Consider the following 18,352-nt stretch of genomic DNA (forward strand, 5'->3'; position numbering starts at 1 on the left):
GAAATCACTGGTTCTTCTTCTACAGGAGAATCATAGAATGGTTCTTCTGTGGAGCAAGCCATCAAAATATTCGAGATGTCCATGTATCCAATCTCTTCTTCTTCATCAGAGTAAGATTTTTCTATTTCTGACGAAGATCTTTCAGATTCTGTTTCAGTTTCGTCAGATCCTTCTGAGGCTTCTTGCTTTTGTTGAATCGAAAACTGGGAATATGGATCCTGAGAATCTTGAAAGTCGTGAGGGTCATTCTTTTGAGTTTCTTTTGGAGGTTCTGGTTTTTTCTTATAAGCTGAAGCTATGGGCAAAGACCAAGATTGGCTAGCTTTGGGAACGAAATAATCTGGAGGGTTTGGAAATGGAGAATAGAAAGTAGGAGAAGGAGGGGTTAAAAAGGAATACGGATCTAAGACAAACTTTTGTTTTTCTGTCATCTTTGACTCTATGTATTAATCTAGATCCTGGACTTGAGCTTTAAGCCTCCTTATTTCTCTTTCTTTGGCATCAGACTCTGCCCCAAAAGTGGACTTTCTCCATTCTTCTTCAAGGCGAGCAATTTCTTTGGAAAGTTGATGGTATTGCTTTCCCCAAAAGTGTCCATTTACTTTATCTGAATATATCACACTTCCATCTGCTTTGACAACAAATATAGGCATTATGCTGTCTTCTTTAACTCTAGGTTTTATCATTAAAGAATGAAAAACCTCTGAAGAGTTGCTACTACTGGCTTCATCTAGTTTTTTGAAGGTTGTGGTAACAAGCCCATCTACTGATCTTCTGAAAGTAGCCTGAGAAGTACTAAGAGGCTTAGTATTCTCTCTGAGCTTCTCGTAACCTGTCACCCATTGAAGAGGGATCAGCTCCTGCAATTCTTTTCTAGAAATGTTTCTGGGAATCTAGACAATGGATGGAGTTTCTTCTTGGTTATTAGCTAGAATAAAGAGAGCACTGTCATGGCTAGTAGGTAGAGATAGATTGACAGCATGATTCTGCAATCTATATATAATCTGATGATGCAAGGTAGCCGAATGAGCTTCGAATACTTGTTCTGCTCCAGTGATCTGGATTTGGACTTTCATTCTTTGTGAGAGAGTGGGATCTCTCAAAATGACGTTGTAATTTGGAAAGATGGTGAGAACCACGCTTCCAGCATGAAGAGTAGTTAGAACGGTTCTGATCACAACATTTTCATAGTGGATATAACTGGAGTCTAGAAGGGAGACTCTGGCAGTCACGGGAAGTCCTCTTCTGCCATGTAAGGATAATACCAACCTAATGGCTCCATAGTGAAGATGGGTGTATCCCTGTTGTTGCCATCCTCTGATAAGTTGTTCGGGGATCTCAATATTGACATATTGCTCCTCAGAAGTAGCAGTTAACGAGCACTGGTACATTCTTGAAGATTGGACATATTCTTTCATCTAGGGTCTTCTAGTAGTTATCAAACTGGTGATAGATCTTAACGAGTAACGATGTCTTTTGAATATATTATAAGGACTTAACAAGGGATTTAAGGACTGAGATATCTGGGCGTCTTCTGGAATATATGAATATTCCACAAGATTTTTTATTTTTTCTGAAAGGGTTTTGGATATATTTATGGGTAGGGAAAGAGTAGAGTTTAACAAAACAGGTTGCTTTTCAGCGGTTTCTGCCATTTGTAAAGATGTTCTCTTACTCCTCTTCCTCATATAATAATTACCATCTGATACTCTCCTTTGGGATAAACCTGGGACCTGTGGGTTATGGGCCCACCACGCTTCCGCTGCGCAACTCTGATTAGCGTGGACATGTTTATACATAAATAAATTAATAAAAAAAATTAAAATGCATTGTCCTCCTTCTTAGTTTTCATCTTCTATGATGTTTTGCTTGCATTGTCGGCACCACTTATGGTCTAGCGTGGCCAAACCCCAAACTGCGCTCATCTCGCAAATCTAAGTATAGCGAGATCTTTTGCAAGCACATATAGGCTGTTACACTAACATTTTTTTTACAGAGCTTCCTTTTCATGCCTAAACCACCATTAGCATTTTCCTTTGAAGGACGAAAAGGGGCATTGTGGAGAAAAAATGGTGACCGGTGTTGTGATATCTTCGACAAAAAAACTCAGATCCCACAAAAAAAAAAACTAGATCTAGGCTTCCCATGTGCATGATGTTGTCACTCGCCACTTCTAGCAATAGTATTGGAAAGGTATTTCGTGGCCACAGTCTCCTCCGACAGTCACAACTTTGACTTCGTCTTCCTCTATCGCCTCCATGACTACGACGACACAAACTTCACTCTTAAACTTCGGCTCAAACAATGTGCTGTTAAAGTTGCTTAAGTCACAGAAGTTGTCATTGTCACTGGATCTTTGTGGATATGTTGTCATCATCACCAGATCTTTAGGGAGATGTCGTCGTCCCCGGATCGAAGGGAAGATGCTACTATTGTCGCCTATTATTACTATGATTGAGAATTTGATAAAAGGGATCCCCTCTAGTTGAGACCAGTTTATCACATTTGATTCATGCCTTTCATTTTTATAAGCTTGTATCCAACAGCTGAAAATTCTTTCACACAGTACAAAAGTAGTTAGACTATCACACCCTAGTCTTCGTTCTAAAACAATGATGTTGCTAATAAGTACATTAAAAATGAGAGAAAATATTACTTTTAAGAAGTTATCGCCTTAAAAAAAAATTTAATGCCACCATGTTCAACAAAAAATCGAAAGCGGGAAACCAAAAAGTCACTTTTTTGCTATTGTCAACTCATTCCCCCAAGGTCACCCATATGTCATGGGAAATACATAATCGAGCTATTTAGTGATAAGGTAGGGTTACGTTACCTGTTATAACTAGGATGTAATTATAACGGTCACTCCACACTACAACTACGCACAAACAGATCTAATGAAAAAGGGCAATACAGTAATTAGCAACTTGGACAGCTTTGTCAATACACTTTTTTGCTACACGTGCAAAATAAAAAGACCAATAATCTACTACCTTATAATTAAAGAACTGCCAAAGTGCATAAGTGTTGGTTCCACGATTTTTGGCCGATTTTAAATTTTTCTTTCTTTCAAAAAGTTGCATTTGATTGTATGTGTCCGCTTCACAAATTTTTTGCAATAAAATAATCCTTCTCTTATCCAACCCGGGCTCCAACTCTACTTGTGTTTTTTTCTACCCATTTCCCAAGTTTTTTAAGTTTCAATTTGAAAGACCATTCATTATTATACCTAGCTCTGCACATCCAGACCTATGAGGTCACATCGTCGAGCTAGACAACTTCTGCACATAACAAAAAATCATAACCAAATATTATTTTTACATTTCCTTCTAAGCTTAGTTAATTTTTGCGTCTACATTTTATTGACTTCTCGTCGCTCCACCTCTCACCGCTCTGGTCCCGCCACCATAAATCCTTCCTCATTTCCTGTGATTCCTCCCGCCGTAGATCCAGCTCTGGCAACTCTTATGGCGACAACAATACCAACGATTATCTTGAAGCTTCTCTCCTTCTCTCAGGTTACTCACTCTCAAGTTAGTTCTCTCCTAATTGTAGGTGTTTCGCACCACTTATTTGGAAAAATAATCTATTTTTTGCCAACTTCCATAAAAAAAAAAATTGACAACAAAGCGATTATTTTCTCAAAAAAGGGTATCCAAATGTGTGAAAGAGCTTTTCATTCGATGCTCCAACTGCGGCAAATGTTGTCCTAAGGTTCGTTCTTATTTCAGTTTCTTAAATGTTCAATTTTTTTCTACGGCAATTCAATTAAAGTTTTTTTCGATTTGTAAAAAAAAGAAAATAATAATAACAAGACAAGGCTATAAAGAGGTTTCTGGTGAGAAACATTGTTGAACAAGCTGCCATGAGAGATGTTCAGAAGGCTTGTGTCTATGAATGTAAGTTTCTTCTTCTTCACCTTTCTTTTTTCTGTTTTTTTCTGCAGGATAATTCCACGTCATATTTATTTGGTTTTTTTGAATTTGTTAATTGTAGGTGTTTGGTATCACTTACTAGAAGATATAATCTACTGTATATTTTGCATAATGATCTTTCATCTCTCTTGGAATCCTTTGGACTATAAACATTATTTTAATTTTTTCCTCATCTTTCTTTTAGTTTTTCTAAGACAACTTTTTGTTTTTTTTAGTTAACCTATCATGCATTATTGGAGGGTTGGTTTGTTTATTTATTATTTTTATATTGTGTCGTTTCAATTTGGTTGGAATTGGAAAGATTAAGATGGTTTTGATGATATATATTTTAGGTAAGTTTAAGCACCAGTATTGTGCTTTGTTGCCTTACCTGCATTTCCACCATAATGGGTTGCTTCCACTCTAAGTTAGCAAGGAAGTTTCCGGTGCGGGAGAATATTGTTTTACCTATATTTGACTTAACATTTTACTTATAGTATTGAACTCATGACTTCTGATTTTAGGAAAATAGAACAATATTGTTGGTTTGTTTCATGCTTTTTATGCATAAACTCTATCATTATGTTTCATTGGTTCAATTTAATAAATTTATGCTTTAGACTTAAGCCTACTTTTTTCATTTCTGATTAATTTAGGATTCAATTCTGACAAACTCCTTGAATTTCAGGGCATGGATCTTTATTTTAAGAGACATGATGGCCAAGTTGTGACATGTGAAGATTTTTTTGCTGCCATGTGAGATGCCAATGATGCAGATTTTGCAAATTTCTTGCTATGGTTTGTATTTTTTGCCTTCTAATTTCCTACATTTTTCTACTCATTTTGTATTAACTTATCAACTACTATGCAAGTATTCTCAAGCTGGGACTCCTGTTGTCAAAGTAAACATGTCTTATAATGCAGAAGCGCATACTTTTTTCTTTAAATTTTAGGGTTACAATTGTCAACTTTCATTTCTTCTTTTTGAAATTTTTTTCGTTGTCTTTAATATGTTTGATGGGGGATTTTTTGTAGTCAAGAGATACCACCAACTCCAAGGCAATTAGGTAAGGAACCCACTTGATTCCACTGGCAAGGACATTCCTCTTTCAACTGTTTATGATTCTATGAGACTCTGCAATCTGTTTCAAGTAATGATCAATCAATCTACACTGTAGTCCTTAGAGTGACCAAGGTTGTTTACAACTTCTCTTTGATATGCATTTCTATCTCGTATTTTTATTTGATCTCTTTAAGTTAATTATACCTTCAGACAGACATATATTATGTAGTAGGTGGGTAATGTATGATTGTAATTTCCACCCTTCTTCTTGTTCTTCTTCTTCAAGGGAAATGAAGTATCATTTGACTTGAATTCTTTGATAATTTAAATCGTGTACTTCTTTAGGGTTTGGAAAGTTATAATCATATGCATTATTCCTAATTCCCACTGCTTATGTTTTGTGGGTCCATCACTGTATGTAGTTAAATTATAAACATATTGTTATAATGATAACATATATACTACAAAATGAAAGTATGGTTTGTCTCATAACTAAGTATGAGCATCCCTGCCAAACGATTAAGTCGAAGAAAAAGGGGGTCTGAAATTTTAAAATCATGTTAGAAGGTCCCTTCTCTTTGTTATCAAAATAAAAGTATGTCTCATATTACAAAGTATGAGCATCCATGTCAAATAATTGATTTGAAGAAAAAGGGTGTCTGAAATTTGAAAACATGTAAATATTTCATCCATCTACCTAAGATTGCATAACATAAATTTGTTGAAATAAAGTAAGATGTTGGTTTGGCCTTTTCATATCCACAACTAACTGATAATTTTATTTGTATCTGTTGTAGAAAGAGAAAGAGGAAGAGTTTGTATTAATTAATATATTTGAAAGGCATGTTCCTTCTTTGTTAAGAGGATACAATGCTTTTGTTCGTCTAGAATCTGATCTCACTAATAGCAACCTATTTTTCTTACTAGCCGAGTGAATTCAACCGGTTTATCTTCTTCAAAGTTGCTATTTATTCTTCTTGATTTGATAGTTTAATGTGAATTTATTCACTGCCTTGTTTAAATGACTTGGTTTGGAGGCTGGACAAGTTTTGGCACAAAAATTGATGCTTAACTTAATGGATGATTTGCAACATAACAAGAGATTGATTTTAAATTCCAATTTTGTTGAAGGGTTCAAACATATTCTATGTGACCCAAGTCTAGACAAAGTATGCTTCAATTTTTCCTCAAGATTATTCATTTTGTTGATGATGAGTTTTATCATATGATTTCATTTATTGTAATTTATGTTTTTTTATCATCTAGGAATTTGTGGCAAAGGCAATAACTCTGAATAGCGAGGGAGAAATAATGGACATGGCAGCTCCTCAATGTTCACCTTTTTTGTAGGTGGAAAATAATAGGAGCTCAGAAGAATATGTCTTTAATCAGTCAAGCTTGGTCAGGCGTGAAGAATGGTGCTCTTGGTATATACATCTTTGTTGCATACTAAGATTCATTATGCATGGTGGTAGCAAGCTCATGTTTTTTTATAAGAATTTTATAGCTTATATTGGATGCCTTTAGGAACAAGAATTCACTAATCATGAGTATAAAACTGCTACAAATATGACTAAGTAGTTTGCTGCTTTGGCTGCCATAGCCCATAATCCTGGTATAACCTGTGATGATGTTCTTGTTGATTTTTATGGCAAGATGACAACATGATTTATTGGTAAATTTCCATCTCTATGACTTTGTTTTTGGAATTATTCTTTTGATGTTGGGCATGTCTCCATATCCATTCTTTGTCGATGTATCATGTGTGATAAACTTTACATCATATGTTGATGGTGAGGCTGGATTTAATTGACGATGCCATTTGATAACAATTTCCATTAACAATTTCCAGCATGTTTCCTTCTAATACCTACTCTAGCCTTGCTTAATCTTTTTTGTTTTGGTCTGGCTGATGGCTATTAAATTTCTCATGTTTGTCTCATCTATATGTATTCATTTGTTTAGTTTAATTTTAGAAGTTCTTCCTACACATGACTTTATACTTTCATTTCCTTCTCAAGTGGGGAACAAATGGTTTTCTCTTCAAGATATATCTGACATTCCTCGTAATGTTGAGAATGTGTGGAAACTATTGAGCAACCCAACATTTGATCTGCGCAATTTAGTGCTATGTTAAATTGGTTCAGTTGCTTGGCTGTAACTTAATTTCAATTTATTTAAATCAAAGCTGATGAAAAGGTATTCATGATGTATTTGATTAAATTATTAGATTCCTCTTGAAAAATTAGTTGTGTTTCATTTTGGTCTTGTGTTTATCAATACAATCTAGATATACTGCAACTAATACGACACCAGAGCTCCAATCTAAAGTTTGGGGCCAGATAAAATTAAATTTGGAGAACTAAAATAGAAAATAGATATTTTTCTTTGTAGGGAATCTGGATTAACCGTGAACATTCCATCATGTACCAATTCACTAAACACTATAAATTCACAAACTAAATGGTATTAAAATTTCAATTATTCACATAAAAAGGAAGAAATAAAAGAAGAAAATTAACAATTTTTATATGATTTACTCCTAAAATATACCTATACACAACAATTATCATTTGCATACTTATCCATTTAACATGTCAATGTTTTATATCTTGTGAGCATCATATACTTTTGGATCAACTCCTAAGTGGAAAACAAAAAAAAATATCTTAGATCAGTTAGTTATTTGATAAAAGATATAACTAAGTTCACTGAGAAGACAATATACTACCATTATATAGGATGAGCTCTGTTTTGTAATCTCCAGGGTGTTGATTATCTCTCCAAATTCATATACATCAACTTAGTTCTAATATTATATTGGTTTTCAGAGGGAGCAAAACTTTAATAATAGGAAACTGTATGGACCTATACCTTGTGGAATGGGAGTATAGGGACCAAAACCCAAATGAATAAAAATTACTAGGACAAAATTTAAATATAATTTATTATTTATTTTTTTAGAAATATAATTATACACATAAATCCTTTTTTAAAATGCATATGACAATGAATGTGATCCTTGCACACACGGATAACTTATTAGTTACATCATAAAAAATAAAAACAACAACTAAAAAAATTTACAGCTATGAAATCCAATGAAGAAAATCATACATGCCACATGAGTCACCATATCAACATGACATTATATAATTGTCATGGTAGCATAATCTATTAAGTGTGACATTGGTTCTAAAAAAAATAGAATTTGAAGTTGCATAATAACAAAGAAAATCAAATACGAGTATTTTTTAGACTTATTCAAACAACGAAAAAGATAAGAGGATTTTAAATTCAATAAAGGGGTAATATATAATTTTAAATAAAATAATAAAGATACAATTTAGAAAAAAAATTAACTTATAAGTTAGTTTATTTTTCATAAGCTACTTTATCAAAATAATTAAGTTATTACCAAATAAGCTTATTTTGATATGATAAACTTATAAATTTCTCAAAAATCTTACCAAACATAATTGATCATTATCTTTCTTTTTTGTTGCACAAACCTCCATAATTTCCCACCAATTTGTTTTTCATAATTATTTGAAAAATATTACATTAACACTTATATATATATATATATATATAACTATTTCAAGGATTTTTTGTGTATTTTACTTTTAAATTTTTTTATATCTATAATTTCAACATATATTTATATTTTAATTTTTTAAAATAAAACAAATATGTTCATCTGCTATATATCTCACTGAATCTAGTATCTAGATATAATTTATATTCTTCTATATATAATTTCACCTTATATTTATATTTACATTGTTTTAAATGTTAGTTATATTTTAAGGATTTAATTTTTATATTTTAATTTATATACGTTTGTTGTAACGACCTGCCTCGTCACTGCGATATCCACACTCTAATATGCGCTAATTTTAATTTTTATAAAAAGAACTCCCTTAAATTTTTTGCTTAGAAAAATAGAAGTGATTTTGTCTCGACATACATTCATCCAATAACACGTCATTACTTAAGTGAATATACATAATTATATAGAACAGTAACTCGGTACACGTCATATACATAACGAAAATTAAATTTGTTCATAAGTATAATTAAAATCCAAGTTTTACATCTTTAACCCAACAAAATAGAACTTGAAAACCAACTACGGAGGAGTTGATTACAAAACACAACTCTCTCCCAAAATAATGTCAACATCATCACGTGGGCTCGGCGGCTCTTCACCAGAATTTCACTTCTTGCACCCTGCTGCTGTCATTCTGCTCCCATGAACAATGTTCGTGATCATCACAGGTATCAACCACACGATACAAAATTGCAAGGGTGAGTTCATTATAAAAAGAACCAATACCAATTCCAAATAACCACAATTAGCAAGGAACATAGGCAAACATGATGAGCATACACAACATTCATTATTCAACACTCATATCCAACAAATATTCATCATCCACATCCAACAATTACTCATCATTCATCCATGGACCCAATCAAGACTGCACAGAATGATGCATGCACCTGACTCAACACTCAGATGCAATGTGGTACGTACCAACAACAACCAAACCTCAGGAAATAGCCTAAGCATGTTCACACGACACTCTCACTTAGGGAACTGTGCTGAGTGTCGAGACCACCCGGCTGTGCACGTAACAGTCCCCCTTCCATAGGTGATCAGTCTAGGAGCCCAAAGGTGTTCCCTACCAGGTGACAGCCCCCTAGTACAAAGTACACTTGGCCACAGTTACTCTATTTCCTGTATCGTATGAGCTATGATCACGGCCAAAAGTAAGTGCCAAAGACCATGAACCAATTAAAGCGCCTAAGCATCCCCTCATAAATGCTTAGATTCTCTAACCACGCTAGTTACCCACGTCTGGGTCATCCGACAAGGTCAGTGCACTCTACCCCCCATGACATACACTCTATATGACGTATAAACGTGGCCAAAAGCTAGTGCCAAAGACCCTGGAAGGTCATTGCACAGTGCCCCCCATGAACATACATAATCCAACATATGAACGTGGTCAAAAGCTAGTGCCAAAGACCCTGGAAGGTCAGTGCACAGTGCCCCCCACGAACATACACAACATGCTCATGTCAATGCATTTCCAACATCAATCAACATTCAATTTCCATGTCATTCTCAACATAAATATCATCTCGTCTCAATGACGTTATCAACAACAACAACAACCTCATTTTGTTTTCACATATTCATCAATAGTAACAAAAATTCATATTGACATGGTCTTTATTAAAAGCGTCATCTCAAATCAATATCATCATAATTATCATCCTCATCACATATCAATTAAAATCCTCAATAGTGACATTAACAACAAATCACATTTTGCATATAATATATATATATATATATATATTTCTTTCATGTCTAAGATTCATACTCACAGGTCTTCAAACAACACAAATCAAACAAACACAACAATATCATTCATCACAATACATATATATATATATCGCATCCCATTCGTCAAAACATAATTTCTCCTGAAAAAACCAACATGCATATCAATAGCAATTTTATCGCATCCCATTAGTTAAAAACATAATTTTCTTGAAAGAAAAAAAAATCAGCATGCAACAGGGATAAGCAGATATCCTCATAGCTAGGTTCCCTGACCCTAACTATGGTGTTAAAACGGTAAATTTTATAATAAACTCCCCTCACCTATCGTGAACTACCTCGCAGGTTCCTCGTCGCGTCACTTGAAGATATCTTTTTCTTTTCCGCTCGTCGGTTCCATGCAATCCTCTACCATACCAAAACGAAGGAGACTTAATATGGATCTTAGAAAACAAAGCTAACAACAATGCTCTGGGTCAAACACCCATGTTACTTCATGAAAGAGTTGAGAGCATTTTGGGTTTTACAAAGGGATATCATTTGGAAATTCTGACCACGCCAATGTGACCGGGGTTTAGTGTAGGTTACAAAAATAACATGCATTTCATGAAAAGATAACGTTTACAAAGTCTCTTTCTCTAGGGTTTTTTAGAGGAAACGTAAAACATGCAATGGTGGTTCCAAAGTCAGAAAAGATGCAAAGACAAGCTGAAACTAACAAGAAACAAGCGTAGAACCATAGTTACCTCCAAGGAAAACAAAAGGTCAGACTAGGGTTTCGTTCTCTACCGAAATCGCGAGCCAAGTTGGAAGATTCTGCTTCAGTCGAAGGGTTCCTCTCAGTGTGGAGTTGCAACGGAGAACAACGACGGTTTGTGGTGGCTAATGGTGGCTGTGGGTGACGGAGAAAGTGCTTGGGACGTTAGAAATGGCTTTGGAAGAAAGAAAGAAGAAGAAATAGTGTTTTTTCTAAGCTACACGAAAGCAAAGGCTGAAAATGTTCAAGTGAGAAATGGTCTCGGACACAGAAATGTTGCGCACACTCCAGACATCTTCTCGAAGATCCCAACGGTTAGATCATGGACAAGTGTCTTGTGAAGCTGCAGACCAAATTTCGAGAAGAGCCAACGATTAACAAAGGCTGGGAAGCATTTTTACCGAGACAGCTCATGTAGCTTCCTCAAGAAGCTTTATTAAGAGGCTTCCTCAAGAAACTTCCTCGTGACTTCTTTGAGAAGCTTTCTCAAGAGGCTTCTTTGAGAAGCTAGATCCTTATCTACCCACACCCTTCTATTAACTAAATTAACCTCCTTGAAAATAATTACGAATAAAAATAACACAACGAATATAATCAAACATCAAACATAATTACTAATAATATATATAGATATATATCAGGGTGTTACATTTGTAAAAGAGAAGCTATTATATATAGACATGGCAATAAAGCGGAGCCGGGAAGAGTATTGTCTCCCCAGTCCTCGACTCCAATTTCTCAACATATACTCATACCGTTCTCGATACCCAACAAGTTAAAATTTGGTATCCATTTTCGTATCTGTCGGGTATCAAGTATCCCCGTCCTCGGTTCAGATTTGTAAAAAAGTTTTTTATAAAAAAAATTATATTAAAAATCTGATTTAAAAAAAATTGATTGTTACACATTTATTTTTAACTACTTGTATTTGTAGCTTATTTTTCTATAAAAATCATCGAGAAAAGAATTTTAAATTATGTAAAAATTATAAAAAAAATTAACTAATAATTAATAAAATTTTAATAATTTCATCATTTGGGAGGATACGAGAATGATATGGGATGGATAGTGATATTCTCGTCCCCGACCCCGATCTCGATTAAAAAATCGGATAATCCCTAAACTTGAATCTATACTCAGTCAACTTAAGTATTCCCCATCAAAATCAAAAACGGGATCTGGACTATACCTAGTGACGAATCCAAGACCTTAAGTCAGTGGGGACAAATTATAAAAAATAAAATCAATGAGTTCAATTATATAAATATAGATAAAATAAAATACAAAAATATAAAATTTTATTTATAAATTTAATAAATTTTAAAAATGAGGGAGTGCAAGTGCACCCCTAGAGACAACTTAGATCCACCCCATGGAGACAATGTAAGTCCGCCATTGATTATACCCAAGTCCAATGATTTGTTTGTCATGCCTAATTATAGATATGACTAGTGGGACGAAAAACTATAATATACGTCTCGCGGGATGCATGGGTAATATAATATAATATTAAATTTCTGTGCTAGCCAGATCTTCTAAAATGTCTTACTAGAAAAGATGTTCTAGAAAGCCAACAATAGTAGTTAAAAGTGTGTTTGTATAGATTTTAGTTTTAAAAAAATCGCGTGAAAAATAAATTATGTTGAATCCAATATTTTATATTAATTTTTATTACACTTCACCTCATATATTTCATTTTGTAATCAATAATTTTAAGTTTAAATATTTAAATATATAGATATTTTAGAATTTTTTTTGTGTGTGACATAGAGATATGTTTGATATATACTTAAAAAGAGACGTTTTGTTATAATAATTATTTTCAACTTTCAGCAAACTTGATTCCAATAAAATATATCTGTAGTCCAAATGGAATATATTTTTTTTTAACAAACAAATGGAATGTATATTCATTCGGCAAGAAGTAGGAATGGATATAACTCATAATTGTTTTGTAAATGTGAGCGTGCACGAAATAATGAAGATACATAATAAGTTTGAATGAGATAGATAAATAAAGAAAAAAGGTAAGGTAAATATGTATGTTAAAGCAGTAAAAAAATAAATAAATTAAGAGAACAATTTTTTGGTAGACAAATCTGTTTGAACAAACCTACAAAAGTGTGTCCAACCTCCACAGCAATCATAAAAAGTAGGGAAAATTTTGTTTTAGTCATTGTATTTTTGTTAGACGTAATTATTGTTTCTATATTTTTACACTGAATTTTTCTTTGTCTTTAAACAATAAAAAAATTTCGTGGATTTAGTATTTTTTTCTCTAAAATTCAACATATTTTTAACTTAAAAAGTAAACCTATATTTTTAAAAAAAAATAATTAAAAATAGACTATATAACGTTTTCTTTTAAACAAATCTTTTATTCTTAGTTAAATTTTATTAAAAATACAAAATTTTATGACTCTCATATTTTATTTATTTTGACTAGTGGCATAAATATGTACTTCATCCTTCCCATATTTTTCTATTTTTAGTAGCATTGTTGGCAGAACACGAGAGTGTAAGTTTTTTTCTTCTTTCACATGGAGTAGAGAACAAGTACATGCTCACCCGTCGTTACAGATCCAAGAAGCGGTTTCTACCGCGATTCCAGAACCTTCCACAGCCTCAAGCCCCCGCTCCGCCTCCCTCTTCCCAACGCTGCCGTCTCCGTCGCCTCCTTCGCCCTCTCCCTCCGCTGCAACTCGCTATTCCCGGACTCCTCCACTACCATTATCGACTCTGCCACCAGCCACCGTCTCTCTTGCGGCGAGCTCCTCCACCGCGCCAAAACCCTAGCCTCAAACCTCACCACAATCCTCAAACTCACCAAAGGTGACACTGCGCTTGTTCTCTACCCAAACATCCTCCAAGTTTCGATCCTCTACTTCGCGCTTCTTTCTCTCGGCGTGGTCGTCTCCCCCACGAACCCTCTCTCCACGCGCTTTGAGCTCACACACTTCTTCAACATCAGCAACCCCACAATTGTTTTCACAGTAACCTCAGTCGTTGAAAAAACACGACAGTTTCAAGTAAAAACCGTGCTCCTCGACTCGCCCGAGTTCGACTCACTCACGAAATCTCAGATTCAGAGTAAAACAGGATTAACCAAAGGGTAAAACAACTCAAACTTAACTTTAGATTAGCAACATTTGTTATTGCTTTCAATTACAATTAAGACTGGATATAATAATTTTTTAAGTTAAAAAGACCTGATCTTACCTATCACTCGTCTCTTTAAAAGAAAAATAATTTCTCTTCCAATTTTTACTCTAGGCCTTATTCCGAGAATGAACACGTTTCAAACACGCCAGTGACTCAGTCCGACGTGGCAGCGATTCTATACTCCTCGGGAACCACGGGGATGATAAAGGGCGTGATGCTCACGCACCGTAACTTGACTGCAATAGTCGCGGGATATGACACCGTTCGGGAGAAGAGGAAGGAGCCAGCGGTGGTGCTCTTCACGGTGCCGTTTTTCCACGTGTACGGGTTCTCGTTCAGCCAGGGGGCGATAATGCTGTCGGAGACGATGGTTGTTAGTAACTCAGCCCAGGTACGGCCCACACCCACCAGACTCAGACCAGCTCGAGTCAAGTCAGCACCAATACACTTGAAAGACTATCACGTTGATAACGTGCATGGACCACCATGAAGGCCTCGAGTGCAACCAGGACCGTTAGGGCACGCACGAGTCATTCATTTCAACACGTGCTCGAATTCGTTAGGCCTAACAGAATCTGTTATGCAGTTACGTAGCATGGCTATAAATACTGAAATATGGTAATAACATGCATGTAAGTACACTTTAGTCACTAATAAAGGAGTTTCCCCTTCCTCGAATAAGGGTGTGAGTGTCACTGCGTTCTTATCTCTCTCTCCCCATCCCCTTCCCACGTCCAGGACCCTAACAACTGGTCTGACCTGCCGCCGTCGCCATCACCATGGCCGACCACGGAACCAGAAAAACCACCACCGACCGTCTTGAAGAGGCAATTACTCGTCTCACCAATAGCCAAGCCTCACTCACAGACGGATACACGGACCTTTCCGGCAAGGTCGATTCAATCCTAGATCATCTTCGCCTTCACGACTCCGGTCGAAACGCTGCCAACATCGCGAATCACCAAAATCATCAACGAAACTCTGTTAAGCTAGACATTCCACGCTTTGATGGTCGTGATCCCCTAGGCTGGATTTTCAAGATCACTCAGCTTTTTCAATACCAGAACACGTCGGAGGAAGAGCGAATCACGGTCGCTTCTCTGTACCTCGACGGCGTAGCACCGAGCTAGTATCAGTGGATGTTCAGCAATGGCTTCATCACTTCCTAGGAAGGGTTTCTCCAAGCTCTTGAGTCGCGCTTCGCCCCAACATTTTATGATGATCCAAAGGGAGCCTTTTTCAAATTAACGCAGAAAGGAACCGTAAACGACTACCTAACAGAATTCAAACGCCTTGCAAATCGTGTGGTAGGTCTTCCTCCTCCATTTCTTTTAAGTTGTTTCATTTATGGGTTGTGTCCAGACTTTCATCGCGAGGTAATGACACTTCAACCAATCTCGCTCTTGCAAGCTACTGCTCTTGCTAAGCTTCAGGAAGAGAAGCTTCGAGATAGAGCTGCTTCAACCCCACGCAACTTTTACCAACCTAAACCTCCTCCACCTCACACTCCCAACCCTACTACGAAAGCTAAACCGTCATATGTGCAATGAACTCCAGTTGAGATAGCTTTCCGACGAGAAAAAGGGCTATGTTACCATTGCGATGAGAAGTGGAACGCTAATCATCATTGTAAAGGATGAGTCATGCTCCTCATCGCTGATGAACAATCACCTGACACTGACGTAAGCACACCCGAGCTCGAGGAAACATAACCTACCTCCATTGACAACAACACCGAGCCATCCGCTGATTCAAACTGCTCACATATAAGCCTTCATGCGCTATCAGGTTCACCGTCAACGGAAACCTTCAGAATATATGGCACCGTTAAGAATGCGCAACTAGCCATTTTGATTGATAGCGGAAGCACACATAACTTCCTTCAACCGCACATCGCTCAGTTCCTGAAACATCCAGTACAAGCAACTCATCCCTTACAGGTGTTAGTTGGTAATGGCTCCACCTTGGACTGCAACCAGGTCTGCCCCGAGACACAAGTCACCATCCAGGGCCATCCATTTCTCGTCTCGTTCCACCTTCTGCAAATCAATGGAGTTGATGCTGTCCTGGGAATTGACTGGTTGAAGAAGCTAGGCCCAATAACTACGGATTATGCAGCTTGTATCATGAACTTCACTCATCAAGGTTAGGAGGTTTCGTTAACCGCGGATGCAACAAGTGGGCTCGAACCAGTCTCCCCGGCCCAATTAAAACGGTTCATTCAAACGGGTTCCACCTCAGCATTTTACCAGCTAAGTGTCCAACCCATAACCTGAACCGAACCCACCCCGGCCCAACACCCATTCCCTTCCATCCAGCATCTTCTTCTCTCATACCATCACCTGTTCCAGACCCTTTCACGACTACTTCCACCACGCCAAGTGGTCCACCGTATTACACTACCACCTTCCACGGCCCCAATAAACGTCAGACCTTACAGGTACCCACACTTTCAAAAGAATGAAATCGAGAGACAAGTTTCTGATCTTCTCTCAGCTGGCCTCATACGACCCTGCTCCAGTCCATACTCATCGCCGGTACTCCTGGTGAAGAAGAAAGATGGCACATGGAGACTATGTGTCGACTACAGGGCACTCAATGCAGTCACCATTCGTGATCATTTTCCTATACCAACGATTGATGAGCTATTAGATGAACTAGGACAGGCCACCTGGTTCTCCAAGCTAGATCTCCAGCAGGGCTTCCACCAAATTCTGATGCATGAGGCAGACGTGGAGAAAACCACTTTTCGGACGCATAATAGCCACTTTGAATATCTAGTGATGCCCTTCGGGCTTAGCAATGCCCCATCAACTTTTCAATCCGCCATGAACCACCTCCTGCAACCTTTTTTACGTAGATTCGTCACAGTATTTTTCGATGACATTCTAGTCTATAGCAGCTCCCTGTCATCCCATATTCAACATCTAGAGGCTATCTTTGAAATGCCGCAAAATGGTGAGTTTTACCTCAAAAAATCCAAATGTCTATTTGCGCAAGAGACTATCGAATACCTCGGGCATGTCGTTTCGAGTAAGGGAGTCAACCCGGAACCCTCGAAAATCCAAGCTATGGTGCAATGGCCAACTCCGAGGACAGTCAGGGAGTTACGTGCCTTCTTAGGACTCACTGGATTCTACAGGAAGTTCATAAAAGGGTATGCCGCCATTGCAGCTCCCCTCACGAGCTTACTCTGCAAGGATGCATTCACATGGACAACTGAATCTCAAGAAGCTTTCACCCAGCTCAAGTCTGCCATGACAAACGCCCCTGTATTAGCCCTATCCAACTTCTTCGAACCATTCGTGATCGAAATTGATGCCTCCGCGATGGCTATCGGCACAGTCCTTACACAAAATGGGCACCCTTTAGCATACTTCAGCAAGGGTCTCAGCCCTCGAATAACCCAAGCATCCACGTACATTTGCAAACTCCACGCCATTGTTGCAGCTGTGCGGAAATGGAGACAATACCTCTTGGGTCGTCCGTTCACGATCCTCACTGACCATAAGAGCATTCGCGAGCTGATGACACAAATAATCCAGACTCCAGAGCAGCATTATTATCTTTCCAAGTTATTAGGATATGATTACTCCATCCAATATAAAGCGGGAGCAACCAACGTGGTGGCCGATGCTCTTTCTCGAGCTCCACCACCCACGGGGCAACTACTAATCCTCTCAGTCCCTCAGCTGGATTTCCTTAGCAATATACGAAAGTCATTGGAGTCTACTTTGGAGTTTCAACAACTCACGCGTTCGATCCAATCCAATCCAGCAAACCACCCAGGTTATACTCTCTGCAACAACTTAATCTTGTTTAAGGGAAGAATATGGTTGCACAGTGACAACCCTGCATCCCTAGCTTGTTATCTGAATATCATGCAACTCCATTGGGTGGCCATCTCGGCGTAGCCAAAACTACCCATCGAATCCAATCCAGTTTCTTCTGGATGAGCCTTAAGAACGACGTTCGACGCTTCATTAAGGAATGCTCCGTATGTCAGCAAAATAAGAATTCATCCAAACGTCCGGCGGGCCTTCTGCAGCCATTATCGATACCAACGGGGGTGTGGGAAGACCTATCTATGGACTTCATCA

The 18,352-nt window shown here is 37.2% G+C and overlaps 1 protein-coding gene across 1 annotated transcript; it reads left to right on the forward strand.

The window, feature by feature from the left end:
• The first annotated feature begins 3,467 nt into the window (after positions 1 to 3,467).
• On the forward strand, positions 3,468 to 14,742 carry LOC102664541 (puromycin-sensitive aminopeptidase). The gene is given in 15 exon segments (XM_026127050.1): positions 3,468 to 3,533; positions 3,799 to 3,831; positions 4,603 to 4,716; positions 4,787 to 4,863; positions 4,947 to 4,994; positions 4,996 to 5,041; positions 5,044 to 5,109; positions 5,781 to 5,921; positions 5,967 to 6,146; positions 6,244 to 6,386; positions 6,388 to 6,404; positions 6,485 to 6,652; positions 6,999 to 7,102; positions 13,640 to 14,202; positions 14,364 to 14,742. Coding segments are annotated over 15 exon segments (2,145 nt in total).
• The last annotated feature ends 3,610 nt before the right edge of the window (positions 14,743 to 18,352 follow it).

This window comes from Glycine max, chromosome 19, assembly GCF_000004515.6.
Source record: "Glycine max cultivar Williams 82 chromosome 19, Glycine_max_v4.0, whole genome shotgun sequence".
Classification (NCBI taxonomy): Eukaryota; Viridiplantae; Streptophyta; class Magnoliopsida; order Fabales; family Fabaceae; genus Glycine; species Glycine max.